Genomic DNA, 24418 nt, shown 5'->3' with positions numbered 1-24418 from the left:
AAAAGAATGAAAAAGTAAAAAACATATATAAAAAATTTAAAAAAAATTAAATAAAAAAACTCTGGGAGGCAACCTTGTCTCACCCTTCACCCCCACGCAGACCATGACTCTGTTCAACTCCCTATTGATATTCTTCTTAAACAGTGAACGATGACGAAAAGTAAGCGTTTTCTAAAAAAATTCCAATTACTCTCTTTTTTTAATTATATGTTGTTTTTTATTTCTTTAACTATTTTTTGCTGTAAGATTTCTTGCCCAACAAGTAGTCCTACAGGTGGTAGAACTATGACGCATCAGTGTCCTAACCGGTACGTCATTGTCAGCGCCATCTAACGGCAGTTATCATGACAACATAAATATCATATGGCATTCTGGGATATGTGTACGCCATGTTGAATCCTGTACGTGAGTATAAATTAAATAGGCAATGTAATTTTTTCAATAATTTAAATCATGTGTTGGCTGAAAATATTTACAAAAAGAATATACAACAGTTTATAAATATGCGAAGGCTTTCGACTTAATAGTTACACGATCGGTTTAAGGTATTTCGTGAAAAGGGAAACGTTTTGAAAGCGACGTCAACATTTTCTCATTAGTTTGTGTATTTATTGTCACCCACTGACAGTAGTACAACGTCAAGGTGCTGACACTGTGACAGTCACTGGCAAAGTTGTTGCCAACCATAGAAACAGTGTGAAAGTTTTTGCAGAGTTAATTCCTAATCCTTGACGCACTTTTTGCACCATGTATTGTATATAAGTGGGTTTATCCGTTTCCTATCAGGTAGTTTAAAAAGAAAATGTGGTACTAGTAGCATTTGAAATTAAAGATGCTCTCCACGAGATTTACCCGCCAAATGAATATTCTTGGGGTAAAGAGCAATTCTCTTTTACTTGCAAATAGGAACTTGACCCTTCCCTGCACTTGGATCACGTTATATATATATATATATATATATATATATATATATATATATATATATATATATATATATATATATATACTTAAAGGGATAATAACTCTTCGTATGAGATCTATATTTCACAATAAAAACATTGTGAATAACTCATAGAAATATAATATATTCTGTTTTACCACAAAAACGGCAGTGATAGCTATTATTCTGATATCTGAGCTTGTCTTTAGACCACGTGACCTCCATTGATGGCTATACTCTGTTAAAATCTCTTAAGAGATTTTAACAAAAAACCAAACTTTTTAGAAAAAAACCAAGGACTAACTTTGAATGTAAAAATGGATTCATTAACCATTGGTAAGTATGGGAAAATTGTTGTTTACTCCAGGAAAATTCATTTTTTGGCCGAAAGGAAGAGTTATTATCCCTTTAAGTTTTAAATGACTGGCCAGTCAAATAGAAAGGCATCTACCTGTACATGTATGATAGGGTGTTTTGTATTGCAGCCCTATGCCATGTATAATACAGCTGCTTCAAGCTGGCAATGGTAACCCAAGGAGGCTGAGGAGAAAGTAATAATAACACTAAATATGCTTCTAAAAAGTTTTATTTCAAGGGTTTTATCATCTTTAGGGTCTGGATTGTGAAATGTAACTTATGAGAAGCTTTACAGAGCATAAATATGCTAGTGAGAGATTTGAAAATGCATGGAGAGTACCCATAAGCAATCCAGATAATTTGTTTATTAGTGGTAAGGGTGAGCCTCTATAATACTATGTTTAGGGTAAATGCATTGGTACATTTATACAAACAGTACAGGGAGTACTCAGTAACTACAAAAATATTATTTTACAATTATTATTATTTATTTTACAATTGCAATCAAAGGGTTGCAGTTTTAAACTCCCATTTCTTGAATCATTTTCTCTGCCTTGCCTCCATCTTGGCCCACTGTGTCAATTAAGATCCTTTCTCTCTTATCTCATCAAATGGCAATGTTCAGTATCTATCTGCGTAGAATTTGGACAACTGGTATAGAAAGTATAATATAACTATAATGGAAACGAAATTGGCAGTCCATGTGTAAAACCCCTGGTTCATTTAAATTTCAATTTCCTAAGTGCAATTCCATTGTAATTCTTGTGTGTGTAAAATCAATTAAAAAGCATGTTTGAGTTTCTCATAAACAAGGTTGACTGTTGGTATGTAATATCTTGTAAGCTTCTTTTCCTTCTGCAAAGTCCTGAAGCATACGGGTATATGTACATCAATTGGAATTGCTAGGTCAGGGCAGTAATTTTTCTTTTACACATTTTTGTCATTGAAGGACCAATTAAGCAAAATCTCCATTGAGTTCAGTGGTATTTAAGTGACATATTTTGGGATGCTTCCTCTCAAAAATGAGGTGGATTCCCCCTCACCAATCTCTTTTCATAAGTCAATATCTTGTTCATATTTACTCTTGCAATTTTCATCAAAATTGCAGTGGCAGAATCTTTTCCATTTAGCAATAACCTTCCTTACAAATCGATTACTAGTAGGCCTCATTTGTAATTATATTATAGGTTTATTTATCTTTCTCTTTTCGTAACCATTTTCTGGGAAAGAATAAATAAGTAAATAGACAAGACTATGTCTCTATCAAGATTTCCTTCTGAATCAATATTTTAAAAAGAATCCACTGATCAAGATATTGTCAGGAAATAAGATATAAATATTTGTTTTTGAGCAAGGTTTTTTTAAAGGTATTGATAGTCTTGTTTTCATAAAGATTTTTCAATCCATGTCAAATAGGCACAAAAATATTGTTCTTAGTATTTTAAGCCATGCAGTTGTAACAGTATAGAAGACATGTTATTACATTTTAACAATAGACATCCCTTTCTTTTTTTTGTCCTGCAAAAATCTGTTTTGGACATTTATGTTTACCTACCTTGGCATATAATATATACACTGTGTGGTCGATGAATTTGATTGTACATTGCAGTATAAATTTTTTTTTTTTTTCTGTTAAGTATTGGTTTTGCTCAAACAAAAATTTAACCATGGTTTGAGCAGAAAACCTAGCAGAAAAGCCTAGGCCATGCTGTGCTCTGTTCTGCAGTCATACATTTCCAGATTAGTGTGGAAAAGAGCATGGCATAGCTTATTGTTTTATGCAGGTTTTTCCCAGGTTGAAGTTCATATCATTTTGCCAGTTATCTATTTCATTTTGCAATTCATACATGTGTGCTTACTGTTGAATTGGTTCAAAGCCTCCCAGCAAGCACTCTTTTAAAGCATGGCTTATTTCATTTACAGTTTGTTTTCCAGTAGCTCATATAAGTTTTTTCTATTGATAATTATTCAGCTTTTAGACAGTGAACTGAATAATTCAGTGCTGAACTCTGATCATTGATTATTCACCAAAATAGAAAAAAAGGGTATCTGTTGACAAAGGTGTGTATTACATGTCTGTATTCACTGCCCAGAGGGGGTCTCCCTCGAGACTGCACTGTGAAGACCAATAACGGAGGCCAGTCCCTTGTCCGGAATATCTGCGGTGGTCATACCGGTGAATAACTCTAATTAACGTGTCCCGTTGTATCGAACTGAATAATCGTTACCGTGATCACCATGCATTGACGTGAAATGGAGTGGATGGTTATTGATATCTCAGGGAGGGCTTCTGCTCTTTACCATACATGTTCTCTGGTATTCTTATTGATCAATGAAAGTCACAGCCATGGATAATCAATAGTCAATATTAGCTATGCATGGTAGGGCACTGCAAGATTTAAGTAGAGCCATGCATGTATGTATAATCTATGTCCCCTTTCAGTGGAGAATGTCACCATGGTAGGTTAGATATATGATTGATCTATCCCCTCTTCTAAAGTGTTTGTTATTGATTCTCTCTTCTGCTAAATAATTCACAGTCGGAAGGTGAGAGTGGAGATGTTGTTCTTGCCAACAAACAACTCACTAATTTGTCTAAGTCTCGGGAATTACATTGCGGCACATAAGTGTTAATATCTTTACAGATTGTTATATGGTAAGTTGTGCAAGAGCATTTTGTACTGTGAGATACAAAAGTTGTTATTTTGAAACTTAAATTATGATAAAAAGTGTTCATTTTGTAATGTTAGTGGTTTCTATGGGTCACTTGGCTATGATTCATGTGCACCTATGGACTGTTTTCTGTACTATACATGCCTTTTGGGACATAGTTCTGATAGATTAAGAATGATAAACTGTTTGCATTAGCTGTGTGTTTTGGTACTAGTAATTCATTGCCCTCTTTAAGTGTAGCAGAGACCGAAAGTGTCTATTATGGATCTTAAAGAGAAAATAAGAACTATAATTATGGTTTTATGGCAGTATTAAGCACGCTTACAATCAACATTTTTCAAGTGTTTTCCATTAGATAGTTAAATGCAGACAAATAACACTTAAAAGCATTCAGTTGTAAAATTTCAAAATTGTTCGAAATAAGTCTCAAGTTTGCTCAGTCTAGTACTATTTGTTTGAAATTCAGCTTAAGTCTGGAAAGTTTGGTTTTTAAATGGCATTGAGCACTTCTAAGATAAGTGAGGTGTTCAATTATAACAGAGCATTTTTTCGTTGTTAATGGCTTTGAGTAAACACTACTTTATCAGTAAGAATATGTGAAACCTTTAAGTACAATGAATTTACTGACATTTTTTCCACAATGTTTTTCACTATCAATTTAAACTGCATTTTGGAATTTACTTTGCGATTGCTGATGTAGATTTTTAAAAATGAGTACATGCATACTAGATTGTAAAGAATGTCTTTTTTTCTTTTCCTTTCAGTTAATGCTATGGGATATAACCCACAATGCGAGACGGCCCTCCATCTAGTCATGGCACAATACATGCAAGCAACCCACAACTTCTAGCATCTCTACTGCAAGATGACAACAATGACAACAACGACAACAATGACAGTAATGACAATGTCAGCAGCACACAAAATGGTGAAATGCATCCCACATCGTCCTCGTCCAGAATGTCAGGCAGTCCTGTGAAGAGAGTGGTTCTTGAGGATGAGGATGAAGATGAGGATGACCAGTATCGCTTTGTCAGCAGTAGGATTGAGGATTATGATGATGACGATGATGAAAACATTGAGCAAGCTAACCTTACAGTAGGTGTTAACAGTAGAAATGGCATGACTCAAAATGGGTCAGTTTTGCATAAAGACCCCAGTGTCATTGAGAACGGAGGACAAGATCTGCCTGTACGGAATGTGAGTAACATTCAGCAGCAGCAGCAGCAGCAGTCTAGGCAGAATACACGGCTGAGTAATACTGGAAGTCGCCAGGGTGCAAGGCAGTACTCTTACGTCACTCCTGCTGGACCAATACAAAGCAGACAAGGTCAGAATACCCCAACATACAACAGCCAAAATGACAGGCCTGGATCAAAACAAATTGTAGAGGGAGAGCAGCACAGTGGGATACCTGTTAAACATGGTGGTACACCCACAAATACTGGGGAGTTCACTCCCAGTAGGACTGACTTCTCGCCTGCGGGTAACCAAAGGCAGCTTAGTCAAACATCAGCCAATCAAAGGCAGCCTAGCAGGCAGCCAACACAAACTTCAGCTAATCAGAGACAGCCTAGTAGGCAGCCAACACAAACTTCAGCCAATCAAAGACAGCCTAGTAGACAGCCTACACAAACCTCAGCCAATAGAAGACAAACTAACAGAGAGGGCTCTCAAACATCGGCCAATCAGAGAGAGTCGAGAAGACAGTCAGCTATACAAGCTGCCAATGGAAGTAATAGAAACAGCCCTAGCAATAATTATGGGCAGTCTAATAGAAATGGACTCCAAAATGAGCAACTTGGGGATGCAGCTCAGAGAGGGGGGAGCAGGTCACAGTTTGACCAGGGTGAGGATGGAGATGAGGAAGAAGAGGATGAAGAAGATGATGATGAGGCCAGGCCCACTGATTCACTAGACATTGATGCTGCTGATCTCCAACGCGAGGAGGAATACCAACAAATGTTGAAGCAGAGGCTTCATGAGCAGGAAAAGTCTTTACATGACACACAAATACCTCCTTTGGATTTTAACCAGGAAGATGACCTTGACCTGTCCTTGAGAGATGACAGAGGTCAGGAGACTTGGAACAGTGAAGCTCTGCAAGACTCTTTAGATGCTGAGGCCCAACAGGGTGGGGGCACATATCGAAAGGAAGAGCCTAAACCCACAGATGATCTTAGTTGGAAAAACCCACCACCTATTCCGTTTTCACGCCTGGATGATCCAGATGATGACCATATACGTCAGACTAGCCGAGCATCTCGTGTTCATTATGACCCTAACACTCAAGATACAGGGACGAGTCGGCAAATGCGCAGGACTCCGTTCCCTCAGGATCATGATGAACAGCTTCCAGATGAGGGTCAAGGTCATGTTCGAGAACGAGACTTTAGTAGAGACAGCATAGACGACATGGGGGAAAGTCATGACTTTAGGTCATCCCTTGGCCACCAGAGGTCACCACATGTGGCTCAAAACCAGTCAAGAACAGAGGCCTATTATGAGCAGAGGCACCCCGTCCAGGAGACTGGCCAGAGTCACGCCACTGGTCAGCCAGTCCACCCACAGAGAATGGTGCGTCAGGACGCCGTCAGGGATGCCTCTTCAGAACAGTTGACCTACGGAGGTAGAATATCCCGTTCCCGTGGTTACCACCGTGGCTCACAGCCCGAGGAGGATGTCATGCCACCACGACGAGACCAGCATGAGAGACAGTTTGAGCAGGACCAATATGCACTCAGGAGTAATCCTGATAAATATCAGGTTTGTTTGGTATTGATTTATGGATTTATGTTGCAGCTTACTTAATCCCTTTACAAAGAAGAAAGTCAGTGTTATAATGTATATAGGAGTACTCAGCTGGATTTTTTTTTTTAATCTTATTGAGAAATATTGTTGGTATTTAGAAAATGCCAATATATACTTTAATCATCTGTCATATATATATCCGGGGTAGCGCTAACACTCCCCAAATGCTAAAACTGACTAAAATTGGCTAAACAAAAAGGGCTTGATTTGACTTATTTTAGTCAAACTATAACCATTTGGGTAACAAATTGACAAAAAAAGTGATGATTTGGCTAAGCAAAAAAAATTGCTAGCGCTACCCCAGTATATATGAACCTGGTTCTTATGCTGTGCAAATTGCTGGCTAGGGCTTTCTTATTATCATAATCTAGCAGTAGTAAGCTAAAGCAGTCCTGTAATGTCTTTGTCATGTCTTGTGACCTGTATTATTGAACTGTTCTGAAATGAAAACAAACATATATTTGTGAGAATTTTCCATAATGTGAATATTTCTTTTTATTTCAGTCATTGCCACCAGATGATGGGTATAGCAGAAACGACCAGTATTACCAGAGACAAGCACAAGATGACCAATACTACCAGAGTCCACACCTTGACCATTACAACAGAAACCTGCCACCAGATGACCGTTATGTCCAAATGGGTCACCCAGATGACCGTAGACCTCATCCAGCATATCAAAGGCCACACCCAGATGGCCAGTTCTACAGTGACCAACGTCCACCACCTCCACAATCCATGCTTCCACAGTCACACAATAACTATGAGCCACAGATGTATGCAAACCCTGATCACAGCTATGGTGGTCAGTTCAGGGGTCAGTTCCAGTCTAACCAACCCCCTCAGGCCTCTCCTAGGAACTTGTACAGGGAACCCATTGGTGCCTCACCTAGAGATTCTTATAGAGAGCCACCTCAGGCTGCTTATCCAGAATCTTACAGGGAGGCTCCACAGCCCTCTCCAAGAGATTCTTACAGAGAATATTCAGGGACTTACAGTGGCCAACCTGTAAGACCTCTTAATCAGTATGGCCAGTCCATACCACAGGAACAGTTTTATGGCCATCCTGGGCCACAAGGTCAAGTTTATGACCCTCGAGGTCAAGTTTATGACCAACAGGGTCAAGGTTATGGACAGTTTGCTCCACAAGGTCAAGGCTATGACCAGGGAGGTCAAGGTTATGGCCAATCAGGCCCACAAGGTCAGGGCTATGTTTCTCAAGGGCCATACATACAGAATGGCCCTTCGTCTGTACAACAGCAGCAGTATTACCAGTATGCTGATGATCCACAGGCAGAGGATGATGGGATGGATGGAGGTCAAAGGTCAGGTCAGCCATCAAGGGGAGAAAGGAGTCCATCTAAGAACCAAAACCAAGTTGATTTTATAGAAAGAAATAGGAAAATTTTAAATGAAGGAGCTCCTAAAAAGACCTATGGACAGAAATTTCAAGAAAAGAAAGAAATGGCTGTCATGCCAGTGCCAAGACTAAAACCCAGACTTTCAGCGCCTACTGAGGGCAAAACACAATCTGGCAAAGTCAAACAAATTGAGTCTGTGAAAAAGAACCTGAAGCCAAAACCTTACTCTGCAGACAGCAAAGTAACACCTGTAAAAGCTACTCCTGAGGATGCTCCTAAAAGTCTAAAACAAAAGCCTTCCTCAGCTGAAGACTTATGGTCAAAAAGATCTCAGATGCTGTCACAGAAAAAGGAGAAAAGTCTCACGGCAGGACTCGGTAAGAATACAGGTTCTGTAAAAAATGGTCTGCGGAAGTTCCCAAGCGAAAGTAAGATAAATTTCAGGGAATCCAAGCCTCATTTTGTTGAGCCACTTCAGCACCGTCCCACTGTTCCTAAAGAGGCGACGGTGGACCCTGACCCAGTGCCTGTACCAGTGAGGCGTGCATCGGTTGGCAGTCGGGAGTCTGTTTCTCTCGATATCCGTCCCATCACCCAGACTCTGTGGACAGATGACGGTCAAAGAGTCAGCGTGGATATAAACCTCAAACTGATCACCCCTCCCCCTGTTGGGCCTTTGGTGCAATCCCAGAACCGGGACAGACCCATGGGACCCCTGCCTTCATACCCGTCCCATCTCTCAGACCAGTTCTCCCACAACCGTGCAATACATCAGCCAGTGGGGCCCATCCCACAGGCCCATCTGGCCCCTGTGGGCCCTCTCCAGCAGGGCCCACAGTACCAGCAAGGCCCCCAGGGAGGCTACTACCCCCAGCATAGACCCCCTCCCGTACCACAGCCAGGCTGGGAGGAGCAGACAGAGCAGTATCACTATGCTACTCCAAGGCAAGGTGCCCCCCCTGGGCAGCAGTATGCAGACTCCAGACATGGACAGTATGCCTGGCAGCACAGTCAGGTAAACAGAGAGAGATGTGTGTGTGTGTGTGTGTGTGTGTGTGTGTGTGTGTGAAGATTTTACATGATTATTAACATGTTGCCATGGTTGCCAAGGGTAGAGCATTACATATTTATTGTGAACTGCACTAAAGCAATTGTGTTTATAATAAATCATTGGTAACTGAATAATAAATCATGTACACAAAATATTGCCTGAGTCATTTGGAATGATAAGTGAGAAAAAGTATCTGTACACAAATGTGATAGAGCTTAGAAGTAAGTTTTGTGTGTGGTAAGCAGGTCTTAATGAAATAATAATATGTTTATTACATTATAGTGCTTGCTGTGGTACTGACAGTGCCACATAGTGAAAAAATATTTGTCATTTATGAAGATAATATTTCATTTCCAGGGACCACCTAGGGACTTTTACGATGATGAGCCTCCTCGTCTGAGACACACCCACCCAGAGGTCCATGGTGCCCACCACTATGAAACACTGCCACCTATTGGCAGCCACGGGAAAAGTAAGTTTGTATTTGGTGGGAGGGTCTGTTGTTGTCCATTAATGATGTTGAAGAGTGATCATGAATTATAGTTATGTGAAAAAATTGGGGAATATAAAAAGTTAAACAGTTTGTTATACTTCATTCATTCTTTTATTATAATTTTGTAAAAATTGTACCTGATTGCTTTATCCTGCTATTTTCTCAGTGCTAAATAGTTAACAGCTTTATCTATTCTTTTATATGTATAATTTAAAACTTGTTATAATTTCTGTTATTATTGTTTTTTAAGAAGCAGAAGACAAGCAGTCCCCCCGTGATGAGGGCAGTTACATGGAGGCCTTCCAGAAACAGAAGCAGCCCAAGGGGGAGTACAAGGCCTACACTATCAATGACTACAGGAAGCTCAAGAAAGAGATACAGCTAGGAGGACTGGGGCCTGATCTGGATAACCAGACCCTGAGGGAGAGGGTAAGTATACCCTGAGAGCAAAGGGCAGTAGATTCAGACCCAGAGAGATAAACGATAAGGAGTGGGTTGGAGGGGCAAGGGGGGGGGGGAATTTGCTACTCTCTCAAAGTGTGTGTTATGTATCTGTATTAAGTTACATGGACAGTATTTTCATATGAAGTCTGCCAACTAGCCAGCTTTCACATTGTGGAAATCAACCTGTGCACAATATGCAGTTTGTAGTCATATTACTGTGCTTTGTAAAAAAGCATGTATATAGTTGTACTCAATGCTAGTACCAAGAAAGATTTTAGATGGATGTTTGTGGCACACATTTCAGACGGAGAAGAGACAGAAGCAGTTACAGTATGCCAAGCAGGTGAAGGAGCAACAGAAACAAACTTTCAAACCGGGAAGACCTCGTCCACAAGGGACTGCGGAAGATAAGGAAAAGGAGGACATTATGAACAGGAGAAAACTGGTGAGTCTTTTTTTTTCTGGTTTTGTCATGTCCACAAACGGCACTGTATAACGGCCCATGCCCAATGAAGCTATTGTTCTAACTAGATCGAGCTCCATGGGGTCTTGCACTGAATGCAATCACATTAACAGGTAAACATGCCTCCTCTTGTTTCCCACATACTCATATAATCTCCAGTATTCTACTCAACACCAGGAGGAGGCGTGTTAATCTGTTAATGTGAGTGAAAGCTCTGCCTCAGTTTGATATATTTGAGAATGGTGGATGGACTACTTGACGTGCAAGGAATATGGAAGAGTTTGACAGCACAGACATGGGGGTTTTTGTTAGAGACCATTGGAACAAGTACTGGAAAAACAGCTAGAATGTTCCTAACTGCATGTGCACTGGTGTTGATTTTTTTTTCCTTTATTGTCATATATTTGTTAGCTTTGATTTAGATGTTATGTATTGTTTTATATATGATTATTTTTTATATATATTTATAGTGATATGATTAGAATATTATTTATTATTTTTTTTATTGTTCCTTTTTCTTTCTTTCATCATTTAGAGATATTGTCATCCACATATCTGTTTTGTAATAATAATACTGGCCCGTTGAAATGATTTATATTTTGATTTGTCAGACTTAAAAATATATTGTAATATTGTGTGCATTATCTAAGACATATGTCAGTAAATGTTTTTATTTACGATTTATGAGTGCATTTGTTGTTGTGCATTATCCCTCTGTTTTTGTTTTCCCTTGGCTCTCTAGGCTATGGAGTATGCAAAGAGTGTTCCCAAACCCCAGGTTGCTTCTAGGCATCCTACAGAATTTAATTCCTACGAAATAGCTGCAGGCAGGGCAGGATCCGTGCAGCCGCAATCTCCCAGTAGAGCCGCCAGCTCTAAAACAGCTGAACAGGAGATGGAGGATTTAATGAGGCTAAAAGAGCGTCATGACAGCGAACGCCGGGCGGTGGCAGAACTGAAACAGCATCAGACTTAATTAAGAATCAGTACTGTGGAATCTGTAAAGATTCCATACTCAGCATTCCCCACATATTGATTCTCACCCGGCATGGGATATATGTAGTTCACCACCTTGCAAACTTCCATTTGGTCCTCATGCCAAAACCAAACGGCTTTAGCACAAATGATATTGCTCACTAACACTGTGTCCATATTGTGCCATATAAGTGTCTTGCTTCATGATTGGAAGGTTACATTTTAAAAACCCATTAGAAAATAAGAAGTGACATTAGATTGAGCATAATACTTTTTTTAAAAACAAAACTGTAATGAAAAATGTGTAGCACCTACTGATAACTTAAGGTGGTCTATTTTTATGTTTTTTTTTTTCTTTCCTTAATTTTTGGCTCTGCATTTTACATTGAAAGGTGCTGGTGCTACTCAAAACATGACAACTGTTTAACAATACATACACTTTTAGTATGTAGATTTTTAAGGCATTACAAATTTTATGAGATGTTTATACAAGAAATATTATGTATGTATTGATATGAGGTATTTATTGTTAGTGACAGCAGTATGCCGTTAAATATTAATTAACATAATACTGCACTGTTGTGTGGAGTGGAGTGTTTATATTCATGTCTTTGTGCTCAAATTTCCTCCCAGGCACTGCAGTATGCTAAGACTGTTCCCAAGCCAAAGGTAATGACCAGGGGGGACTCAGAGACTCCTCCAGAGGTCAGTTCTCCTGCCTTGTACAACCAGGCTGAGAGCCACGTGCAGGAGATTAATCATGTAGAACAGCTCCACAGCCGCCATCAGCAAGAGAAAAACGACGTTCTAGACAACGCTGTGTATAGGTCCCCACGAAACTCTAACCTTCCCACGGTGACGGAGTCACCAGAACCAAGCAACTACAGGTACCAGAATAAATTACAAAAGAAAAATTTCAGACAGTTTGATGGTGGGAATCATTCAAATGGTCTGACTAATAGTTTGTCAAAATCTCGGCCCCAGCAGAGCCAGCTGAATGGCAAGGTTGAATACTCGCCCAGAAATGGACAACAGAATGGACAAGTTCCACTGGATTATGGTTATATACAAAGATTACAAGAGCGTCACCGGGAAGAGAAGGCGGTCGCTGAGGAAGTAGAGAGGAACGTGAACAGTTCATTGGCTCAGAAAGGTTTCCTGCGTTACCGACTGCAGTGGGACTCTGTTCAGTGATGTTGGCAGAACAACACTGGATGTAACATAATAATGCCATTTCAGCTGTGTTGTCACATCTAACACACTGGTGGACTGTAACACATTTGTCACAACTACCACACTGGTGGGCTGTAACACTTGGTACATCACATATTTAAATTGATCCAATTTATGGCTTCCAATCAATCTGTCAAGCAATAATCCTACTACAGCCCTATCAATACAGCTGAATTGTTGTGGACTTCTGTGTACGTTGTATATATTTTATTTTAAATTGTCATAAGTGTGTTTACTTGCCATAGAAAGATTTTCACCAAATTGAAAATGGAACAATTTATGGAAAAACCCAAGTAGAGAATTTTGTGATTCTTATTTTGTTTTCATCATTGTTATTATTTGTTTTTGTGTGAAATGACAAAAATTATATACACTGGCAGTAGTCTAGTCATTCAAGCTGTGTGAAGACTTAAATGTATTGTATATAAATATATTGTATCATCTGTTGCACTCACTGAATTCCATTGTATAAATCCATTGTGTATATAGTTTTATATATAGCACAAAAAATTCATAAGCAGTTTTTATATATAGATGTGGGAATTGCCAGATATCCATTGATGTAATTCACAAATATGTGGCTGAAATATCTCAACCACCTGATTCGTTTAAGTATGATAGTTTCTGTGATAGGTAAATATGTTCTATCAAACCAGTTTTGGTACTCTGTTAACATTTACTGCATGATTACAAGAGTGTTTTTAAACAAGAAACTCTGGTGTTAATATATTTGCTATGTATTAGACCTGTCTGATGATAGACTATCAGTGTATTTAAACACTGGAGAACTTACACAGGTATTTCGTAACTCGCATGCACATTATGTCTACCTTTGTGATAATTATATCTGCCGTCCAACTATTTTTTTGTCAGATTTCAAAGATCACCTAGTCTTTCTGTGCTAATATAGTGGCTATTTTTGTAAGCAAATTCTTTTAAAATATTGTCTGAAGTTCTCAACATGATTGAAATAGACTTGAAAATAAACAGAATTAATATACACACATAGGCAATCATTCTTTTATTCTTTTTGTGTATTCGTATGTGTATGTTTTTTTTTATAAATCACAAGATAAACATTCTTCATATTCAAGAATTTTGGATTTGTTTAAATAAAATAATACACACAAAAATCAAAAGAGTAATCAATTTTATTATTGGCCATGTACAGTGTATATAATAAAGCATTCATATAATAATATAATAAATTAGCACCACTTCATTCACCTTATCCATATTAAAAATCCAATTCAGTTCCATCTAATTGCTTAAATTAACCATAAACAAAATGCATTAAATAAAACTTTTAAAAATTGAATAATCGTTTCAGGAATTCTTTATGTTAAGCAAACAATATTATGTTCTTAAGGTAGATCGGTCGTTACGTAATTTGACGATTTGCGCAATTTCAGCGCATCGTCAATCGTCTCTAACGACACTTTGGTCTGTTTTATCAATTTGAGGGAATAAAACAGTTATCTATAAGATAAACACACATTATCAACTTGTATGTAACTCTGTATGATCGATACAGATTTTCAACAACGTTTGTCGACTATGATTCTATACGACAACTGTAGCACGTTCATAGACTTGCCTTTCAAGAAATCGTCGGAATAGCTCCATCTCCAATTTGATTTGGCACTAGAAAATGTACGACAGCTAAAGCTCACAAATTATGCAGTAGGTGCTATATCATGTAAAGAATAAGTGTTGTAAATTCCAATCAAAGCGGCTGCGTACATTTTGAGGTAGAACGCCCTGAATGTGCTGCATACCGTAGCTTAGATTTCGACGAAAACCGGAAGTGCGTCGTAACGCCACTCATTTGGACTTAGAGAAATTTGGGCTGAGGAATATTTCGTAGCTTATACAAATGCTCAGAAAATGGCCATACAGCTTGAAGAAAATTCACTAATCAAAATTGAAACTGCGTTATATTATACAGAAAAATTGTGCACTTCTGACCTTGACTTGTCAGTGTAAACAAAGTGTACTGAACGCACCGCAAGCAAGCACGTGAATGCCGCATTTGATACTTTGTATCAGACGCTTCATTTTACTTGACAACACAGCGTTTACGATGTCACGTTCATGTTATATTCATTAATTAACAACAGCGACAACAATAAACTATTTTCATATGCATGAGTATTTCCCTTATTACTCTCTTCAATAATTTTGTTGTAAAGTTAATGGCTTACACCTCATCAGTATGACAAATCTGAAAATAGCTGAGTATACTCACTTTAACTGTTAAACATAATGAAATTTTTAAATGTACTTAGATGTCTCTCCACACACACACAAAACAAGAAATCATAAAAAATAATGCTTTAGTGAAAAAACACCCATTTTCCCATTGATTTGAATGGGGATTAGTGCGTCACGCAGGGTGTAATGCGCTTCAACTTGGCGTAGTTCTCTTATTTGGTCGGTGACCCCCAATTTTTTTTGCAAAATTTAAATGTACTTGGAAGCCTCTTTACACAAAAAGTTTTTTTAAAAAATTCAAACGTCAGAAAGTCATAAAAAATAATGCTTTAGTGAAAAAATACCCATTTTCCCATTGATTTGAATGGGGACTAGTGCGATATGCAGGGTGTAACATATCTGGGCGTAGTTCTCTTATTTGGTCGGTGACCCCCAATTTTTTTTGCAAATTTTTAATGTACTTGGGTGTCTCTTCAAACAAAAAAAATTTTTTAAAAATTCGAACGTTGGAACATGTAACGACCGATCTACCTTAAGCTATGACCTTCCACCAAAATCTTATGATTTAAATATTATTAGCCTGTAGGAACCCAAGTGTTACTGGTATTCACAATCATTCTTTACTTCAGGCCAAACCAACATATTACAAATTTGTAAATAACTTTTTGTGAGCTTTATACCAAATAAAATCAAGCAAAACATAACATAACATAACATAAGCCACATGAAATATACTTTTCACTTTGTCGTATAACCAACACATTTTACCACATAATTCATATTTTTACATCAATTTATATGCTGTTCATAGCTGATCTTGCTATCCACCATATAATCACATGACCTTGTAAAATAGATCACTTATAATAATAATATGTTCATTTTGCTGGTGTCAGAAACTATAATGTCAATAAAACACTTCACACCAGTAGTGTCCGAGGTCAAAGCTTACTAGGGACAATGTCATCTGAGCTGAGACCAGGAAAAGGTTCCTCAAATGCAGCGTTCAGAACCTGCTCCATCTTGCTTACCCAAATTATAGACAACTTGCTCTGAAATGGACCAGAAAAAGGATTTTCAATTTCATCATTTTATTATATACATAAAAAAAACTGTCGACTATATTATCATCATGATCTGTAACCTCCTCATTCTCCTTTTTCATTATGAAGAATTCACTTCCTAATCAAACATTTTATGATAAAACTCACCCTGACGTTGGCAGGAATTTCATGCAAGTCTTTCATGTTCCTCTCTGGCAACAAAACTCTTGTTATTCCCGCTCTGTGGGCTGCCAAAACTTTCTCTTTTATACCTCCCACCTGTAAATTGACAATGAAGAGGATAAAAATACTTTACAGTGACTGTACAATTTGCATCCGTTTCTGGTTACAAAACATATTAATAACACTGTGATGACACCTTGTCACCTGTGGGTTCTCTTAGTTAAATGTCCTTGCTCAGGTAAACCAACAGTTACTGTCCTGAAGTCTTTGTGACAATTTGGAGTGCTTGCAGGAAAAACAATATTGTCCTGTGGATAGATATCAGGCTACAAACCCAACATTTAAATATTACCCTATAGATACTAGACACTCACTGGAAGCACTAATCCCCGGAGCGTCACCTCCCCTGTCATGGCGGTGTCCGACCTGACACAGCGACCACAGAACAAGGACACTAGGACAGAAGAGATGGTGACACCTGCAGAGGGACCATCTTTCCCCACGGCACCTGCCGGGAAGTGGATGTGGATATCTGTGTTCTCTAACAGGTTGCCGCCCTGTTCAATGCCAAGCTGAAATAAAAATTATATGTGTATTTTGTATTTTTAGTTTATCTTTATTATTCATTTGCTGACTTACATGTACAACCAAAAACAATTCTAGAATCTCAAAGAATCTTTTTTTAGTTTTATTATCAATGTGAAATGCACTGTAACCACAATATGTTGTAGGTTAAGACTATCATAACTCCTGGGCTTGTCACTTTCCAATTCCCTCCACACTTGAGGTATAAAAATCTGATAAACTTTAGCAGACCTGATGCAGTTCACAAACAGGGAGGAGGAAAATAATTCCCCCCTCCCCTTTTTTACCAATACATTAACCAAACCTTACCAGATGTGCATTGGACCTGACCCAGTTCAACGCCAGGGTAGCGGACTCCTTCATGACTCCCCCCAGTTGTCCAGTCAGCACCAGTTTGCCCTCTCCCTCCATCCTAGTGGCCTCCACATACATTATCTCCCCTCCCATGGGGGTCCACGCCAGCCCCACTGCCACCCCTGGGCGACTCAGCCGCTGGGACATCTCGCTCTCAAAGGGAGGTGCCTGTTATATTCAAATATGGATATAGACTTAAAATATTTCTTGCATTTTTTTTTTTTTTTGGGGGGGGGGGTATAAAATGTAACTTTAAAAAACTTCATTTTCATACAGATCAATAATGTATTTTTTTCATTAAACACATCTAAAAAAAACTATGATTAGGTCTTACCATACATCTTACCAAAATTTTACAACTATTTATATAATTTACCAATACTTATAATATTTTTTTATAATTTACAAATATTTTACAGTAGATCATATAGTGTACATTGCACCTCTTGCCCACTTTTCAATGCTCCAGGTTTTTTTTTTTCATATTTCCACAGAAACCCTTACCCCTAATATCTCCTCCAGTAATGCTTTATCAATGAAAATTGGCATCTCCAGAGGGTGGGTCAGATATCCAACATTATGTGTCTCTGGGACATCAACATCAACCACCTGGCCTCGGGATTCAGGGTGCACACTGGATCTCTGCCCTGGCACAGTGCTGTGGTCTAATACTTTCCCTTCAGCTTCAGGGTGTATGGCAACAGATTTGAGTTCTTTCTTGGCACTGCTGTGCTCTGCCACCCTGACCGCTATGGCCCTGCACACGGCAGCGAGCTTCCTTTCCAGCGACCGCACACCTGCCTCACGCGTGTACCTGGAAACTGGGAACCAGACATTTTGCTTTAAGAGTATGTGCATATATGCATGAGCACATACACACACACGTGTAAACTTATTTGAAGCATCTTAACACATTAACACACATTATTTGGGGAAACATAGAAGATGGAATTCCTCCTTAAATTCAATATCACAGACAGTATGTCACATATCTCATATCCACACCCTTTGTATCTTCCACATTTATTCTTATCAGCAGCTCGATATTATGATATGCCACTGTAATATCTACAACATAAACTGCCCCTGATACTCAATAAACCTAATATGTCAGTACTTACTTATGGCCAGAATTGTGTCCTCTGGAATCTGCAGTTGTTCCTCGGTCAAGCCGTGCTCAGATAACTGTTTCTTTATGAGATGACCAGTGGCTATCTGTAGTTTCTCTTCCTGAGTGTAACCTATGGTAGTACAACAGTTATTGATAACTTTGTTAAATCTCAATACCACATACTTCCTCTAGCTTTTTCTTTTAACTTTGTGCAAGTAGTCAAAGAACCAACCTGGGATATATATCAATATAAATTTTATCAAGAATGCCAGGGCACACCATAAATTGTGATGTACTCTTTACAACTTTCTCAAAGAGATTTCAATTAAAAAGGTACCAGTCTATAAAGAAACACTGGGTTTACCTGGGATATAAATCATCTCCATTCTATCCATCAGGGCTGGAGGTATTGTGGCCGTGTCATTGGCCGTTGCTATAAACAACACCTGAGACAGGTCAAATGGAACATTTAGATAGCTGTTAATTGGTCAAGGTAATTATTTGTCTATTTTTAAAATTATTTATTTATTTACTTTTTGCAATTAAGTACACAATATCAACATTCAAGTGATAAAAATGTCAATTTACTTATATTGGAAGTATATATGTCAGTTATCTTATTATCTCATAAACTTAGTATTACTTGTCAATGATATACTCTCAGCAATAATCCAATGTCATTCATTTCTTTGTTACAATTTCCTTAGCGTACCACATCTCTTTTAGATTTTTAATCTTTTTAATCCTCATATGTAAAGATAAAACTTTATAAAAGACAAAGCAATAGAAAGGATACTGGTCTGTGAAAGTATTATTCTGTTCTGGGTCCAGTACTTCAAGCAAAGCTGCAGCAGGGTCCCCATGGAGACTTTTACCCTAGAAAAAAAAGCAAATACAGCATGGCTCAACTGTGAATGGCCACTGTTCTGCTTTCGATCAGTACATTTGGCAGATTAGTAGATTGAAATTTATAGATAATAGAAAAGTAATCTAAAACAACTCCAAAAAAAAAAAATTCACAAGTCTGATCATGCTAAGTAATTAAAAAATTTCATTTTATTTATTTCATTTATTTATTTATTTATTTATTTTTCAGTCTAGTGAAATCTCTTAAAGTCTTAAAAATGTTTAAAAATGTATCAAACAGTCCATACCAGTTTATCAATTTCATCCAACAAGAAGACTGGGTTATTTGTTCCCACCAGTTTGAGCCCCTGTACCACCCTGCCAGGCATAGAGCCTATGTAGGTCCTCCTGTGACCCCGAATATCAGACTGGTCACACACGCCACCTAGGGCGATCCTGGAATTAATATCACTATAATGATTTTTCACAATTAAAAAATGGATAAAATCCATTTCGTTCAATAATAACAGTAAGATAATCATAAAAATATGATGATGATGATGATGATGTAGACTGTTCTGTTGTTACAGCAGTAGTAGCAGAAACATCCACAATCCGAGTTGAGTTTGCTGTGCCTTGTCCTCTGCAAGTTTTCTTAGCTCTTGGGAATTTTTTTCTAAAAGTTTGCATTTCTCAGTGTTCATAGACCTGCATCTTTTAGGCCTGGCCCCTGTTTCACAAAGAATCTAAGATCCCTAGTCGACTACACTTAGCTAGTTGACTTACCAAAGTTTACTGAGAGATGCAATACACAATTTATCAAAACAATTACAATGAAAAAATGATATCAATAGTTCAACTGCCACCCACTAACCTGTGGAACTCTCTCCCCAGTGTTCTAGCCACAGATCTTCCCACACTGGTCTTCCCCACCCCCGGGGGGCCAACAAAGCACAAGATGGGGCCCTTTAAGGTGTTTTTTAACTGCCGAACAGCCAGGTATTCTAGTATCCTCTTCTTCAGTTTCTCTAGCCCATAGTGATCCTCATCTAAATCTTTCCTGTAATAGAATGAACTATGCATGCCAATGGACATGTAACAATAATACTATTTTATACGTATTATTTGACCACAAATCAATATATCTAGATATTGCCATCACTATAAAAACTATCATTTCTTAATTTTTATGATTTCGCAGATTTCTTGTCAGATTTGACATCATGACACCTATAATTGCCTTTTTATAGGCGTATTCCAGTTGTATTTGAGTAAATGACTAATTAAACATGTTTCCTACCTATGAGGCATGATGCTTCAACCCTTCATCACAGGGTCTTGACCACATGTCTGCCTCCTCAATGTTAGGAACAATTCACTTTATTTTCATTATTATACAAGAAAAACCAACTCCATACACATAATTTTGTACTTATCTTTTGCACATAAGCATGAAGTATCTGACAAAACAACAGTCTTTTTCTCCCTACCTTGCTTGTATAATATCCAAGGAGTCTACACTGGATTTAGACCATGGCAATTCTACCATCAGCTCTAAATAGTTCCTGTAATGGAGGAGGCCATTTGATACAATGTTCCCAGAAATGTTTTCTCTTAAATGAGATAATTTTATCTTAAGCTACAAAAAGTCTCATTTTCATTCTGGATAAAGAGATCCAATAATTTCACATTTCTAAAGTAGTTTTTATATTGAGGCTTTAAAAATTGCCTAGGGAAAATGAGAAATTAGAATCTTACAAAAGCCTAGTAATTTATCCCAGTCAAAATAACTGTCAGAATGTCTCAAATGTACAAGCTTTAACATTTAATTAACCGCGACAGAAAATATGTGGTGACAATCACCTGATCATGGCATGTTCAGGCATTTGTTGTGGCATCTTCTTCAACCTCTTCAATTCTTTCATCGCTGCCTTCAGTGGCTGGTCAGGCATGTTAGCAGCCCTAGTGAAAAACAATCATCTGAGAATGAGGGTAGAATCCTAATCTGAACCACATTATCCCAGTATCTTTTCAACCAAACCTCAAATCTAAAGCCTACAACATTTTGAATTTTTAATATAAAAAATCAATAAAATTCTGAACACTTCTGAGTGAGCAGAACAGTGTTGAAACATTGAAAATGCTATTTGGAAACAAAATTGATGCTAATAATGTTGATTGAAAAAATATCATACATACATGAAATGTCTGTGTATTTACCTAATTTTTTGCTGTAAATCTTCCAAATCGTCAGCCTCATTTTCATCATCATCGTCCCCGTCTCCAAGCTTAAAAGCTTTCTTGAGTGCTGAAGATTTTAGTGGTGACTTTTGGGTGACAAGCTCCATGTTGTTTTTCTTGGCCTTTTGAAGGAGCTGCAAACCCTGAAATAAGACAAAGTCAAATGCCTTCAGTGGTGTCTTGTAAAAAGAGGAATTTCCACAATGTCTCACCCAAGCTTGACAAATAAACAAATTTTAACTCTTTTAAAATGATCTTCAATGGAGACAACAAGAACCTATTTTAATGCAAATTCATACTTAATTAGAATCCTGTTGACGGTTTCCTCTATGTCTCTCCTACACTAACCTACAACTGAAACTTTCAACAGGATTCTAAATAACTATGGGTTTAATTAGCATAAAGATCTTTCATCATAACTGTTCATAGATCCAATGAAACTATTTTATGAACAGGGGATAGAGGAGCAAGCTAAGAGACAAAAGGTTTACCTCTATCTGTCTCATCAGTAGAGGTAAAGTCTTTTTAAACCTCTCTGTCAAGTCTACAGCATCCAGTACTTGGACCTTCTCTGAGTAGGATGCCTTCACAATGGAGGCACATATATCAGGCAGGTGATGGCTGGGAAGGTTGTCCAACATTCTCTACAAAAAAAATAAATAAATAAAAACGTCAAATATTCGTCAAATTAAGCACTGTCTTCAAACTCTGTAAAATCCTTGATCCGGCAATCTAAAATGCAGATCTAAATGCACATTGATTATTTTTGTTAAAATTTTGGAGTCACAAAGAGTAAAGTTTCTGCAATTAAGTAACAACATCTGGTAGCCAAAATTTACTCAGAATAACTGCAGAGTTGGAGCAATTTACGTAGAACGACAGTTTCATTGGGAATGGGCCCTTACTCTAAGTTTGGCCACAATAGGTATGGAGATGTCCAGCATGGTCACTAGTTTGGCTGCTTGATCCCTGAAGTCCTGGGCCAGCACTTGCAGCTCACTGTTCTTCATCACATCTTCATCTAAAGTAATACAAGTAACTGAAAGCATTTGCTAGAGCTTTGTGTATATGCACTTGCACATGTTGGGAGAGTCAACAGCATGGAGACCAGACTTTCTCATTTATTTAACCTTTTTAGTAAAACCACAATCAAACTAATTTTTTAAGTTATCCCAGACTGTCCTTTTTTTTCCTTTTCTTGTTGAACCTACCTGCCTGCTCTCCTGGTAATTTGTCCAGTTGTGTCACCTTGCCTATGGGGTAGGGTGTCTCTTGTAGCAACTCTTCCAGACGAAACCTAGAAGAGAGATAGCATAAACTAACAATGGTTTCAACTACATGTAAATGTCTTTTGACAATAATAAACTTATCATATCAATCATACTATAATAATAATTAAATTTGATGTAGCTGACTAAAAAACACTAAGTATTAACTGTACCCTCTCAAAGCAACACACTCAAATTAATCTCAAGTGGATGCTACCAATGAATATTACTTTGCTCTTTTCAGCAGCACTTAAGTGGATTGCACATCAAAGGGCGTGGAGGTGGGGGTGGAGGGGGGGGGGGTGCAGGTGGGGGTGGGGGTTTGGGGATGAGGACCTACCTGCACAATCCAGTGACCAGCAGGGTATAGGAAGGCTTGGGCCAGTTGGTTCCCGTGACTTGAACCACTACTGCTGCAGTGCCCACAGGGTGTATGGTGGCCAAGTCATCTTTCTGTGAATATAAACTTTGGCTTATCATTGTAGTAGTAGTTATTGTAGTAGTAGCAGTAGTAGTAGAACTAAAATTTCTTTGTGGTGCTTATCAATGTACCTGACACAATGATTTAAACTTAAATATGGCACATTAACCAAATATATGTACACAAACATGTACACTTGAAATACAACTGGACAACAGTGCATTGGCACAAACTACTAAATATGACATTTAATGAACATAACTCTACATGCCCTCCAAAAATAAAATGAAGATGCAGAGACACTTACACTCTCTCCAGGTTCTCTGGGCATTACTCCTATGATGGTACTGCTCAGTGTGTTTCTGGATAGCAGACGGCTCTTCACTATGTTCAGACTGGAATATAAGATACATTAACTCTAAATCCCTTTTTATGACCCAGGCAATAAGCATTCAAGAAAAAATTCAACATTAAAAAAAAAACATTTCACAATGTTCAGACTAGAAATCAAGACAAATTTTCTGTGACTCCCATTTCTTACCCTAGCTATTTGCTTTTACTTTAAGAAAATTATCAATGTACACACACACACAAAAAAAAAAAACACTTAAGGGCCTTCAGACAGGAAGACAAGTTTTTCTTTTTTTTTAATTTACATCTAGTAGCCTTTGCAATTGGCATAGAAAGTACGGTATTAAAAATTAATAATAAATATTTACTATAGGCAATTGTTGTGTAACATGGAAATGATGATGGCAATATTATTTACAAAATCATCAAATATTTATTTGCAACCTGTAATAAAACTTGTGTGCACAGCCTCCTTACTGCAATTTAACGTCCACGTCTAAAGGATCATGTTTATGTAACTCCTCATATGAAGAAAAATTAGACATGATCATGCATGGTAGCACATCATTGCTTCTTTTAAGTACGATACTAAAACTGAAAATGAATGTACGCCGGCAAAATTTTCGTCTTGAAAAAAATCTGGCACCTTAACTTTATTCTTCCAAACCCTGAGACTGTGACGTATCCACATAATGCCAAATCTAGAAAGATCGGTTCTGCCAACTTTCGTTTTGGGAACAATATGTAACTTTACACAGATTTTACCCATGTAAAAAACTAGTAGAAATATTTAAATAACCTTACTTGCGTAAGGAATGCACAGGAATTCTCATAGAAGACCCTGGCAACAGTACACTATCGGCAACAACAAGCAGCGGCAGCCGCCGAGGGATTGTTATGGTCGAAGACATGTTTAGGGTTCTGCACTTTGGTCTGACTTCCTCCTGCGCGTTTGGATCTGCGCAGATCTTTGTTTACTTCCGGGTGTGACGTCATGTCC

At 38.0% G+C, this 24418-nt stretch overlaps 2 protein-coding genes across 5 annotated transcripts; one reads left to right on the top strand and one right to left on the bottom strand.

Moving 5' to 3' along the window:
• The first annotated feature begins 334 nt into the window (after positions 1-334).
• LOC106161629 (uncharacterized) lies at positions 335-13809 on the top strand. Of its 4 annotated transcripts, none has more exons than XM_087017809.1 (7): positions 335-401; positions 4735-6736; positions 7286-9157; positions 9551-9665; positions 9937-10115; positions 10435-10575; positions 12202-13809. In XM_087017809.1, the coding sequence occupies exons 2-7, from the start codon at positions 4760-4762 to the stop codon at positions 12760-12762; spliced, it is 4845 nt and encodes a 1614-aa protein (XP_086873935.1). In that variant the 5' UTR covers positions 335-401; positions 4735-4759; the 3' UTR covers positions 12763-13809. The 4 variants fall into 4 exon arrangements, with proteins under 4 accessions (XP_086873935.1, XP_013394105.2, XP_086873936.1 ...); XM_013538651.2 differs by having other exon boundaries at positions 11336-12461; XM_087017810.1 differs by having other exon boundaries at positions 385-405.
• A 1126-nt stretch (positions 13810-14935) lies between these two features.
• LOC106161625 (lon protease homolog 2, peroxisomal) lies at positions 14936-24385 on the bottom strand. Its single transcript, XM_013538646.3, has 19 exons — positions 24223-24385; positions 23375-23462; positions 22987-23099; positions 22590-22675; positions 22284-22399; positions 21870-22022; positions 21358-21521; positions 21001-21099; positions 20628-20702; positions 20012-20197; positions 19446-19593; positions 19088-19167; positions 18656-18768; positions 18302-18421; positions 17685-18001; positions 17136-17348; positions 16616-16813; positions 16227-16337; positions 14936-16067 (listed from the first exon to the last, which is right to left on the bottom strand). Exons 1-19 carry the CDS (start codon positions 24327-24329, stop codon positions 15957-15959), a joined length of 2598 nt encoding a protein of 865 aa, XP_013394100.2. The 5' UTR covers positions 24330-24385; the 3' UTR covers positions 14936-15956.
• Between the last annotated feature and the right edge of the window lie 33 nt (positions 24386-24418).

The sequence above is a fragment of the Lingula anatina genome, chromosome 7, assembly GCF_051362555.1.
Source record: "Lingula anatina isolate TDL-2025a chromosome 7, LinAna3.0, whole genome shotgun sequence".
Taxonomy (NCBI): Eukaryota; Metazoa; Brachiopoda; class Lingulata; order Lingulida; family Lingulidae; genus Lingula; species Lingula anatina.
This window is presented reverse-complemented; position numbering and strand designations above follow the sequence as displayed.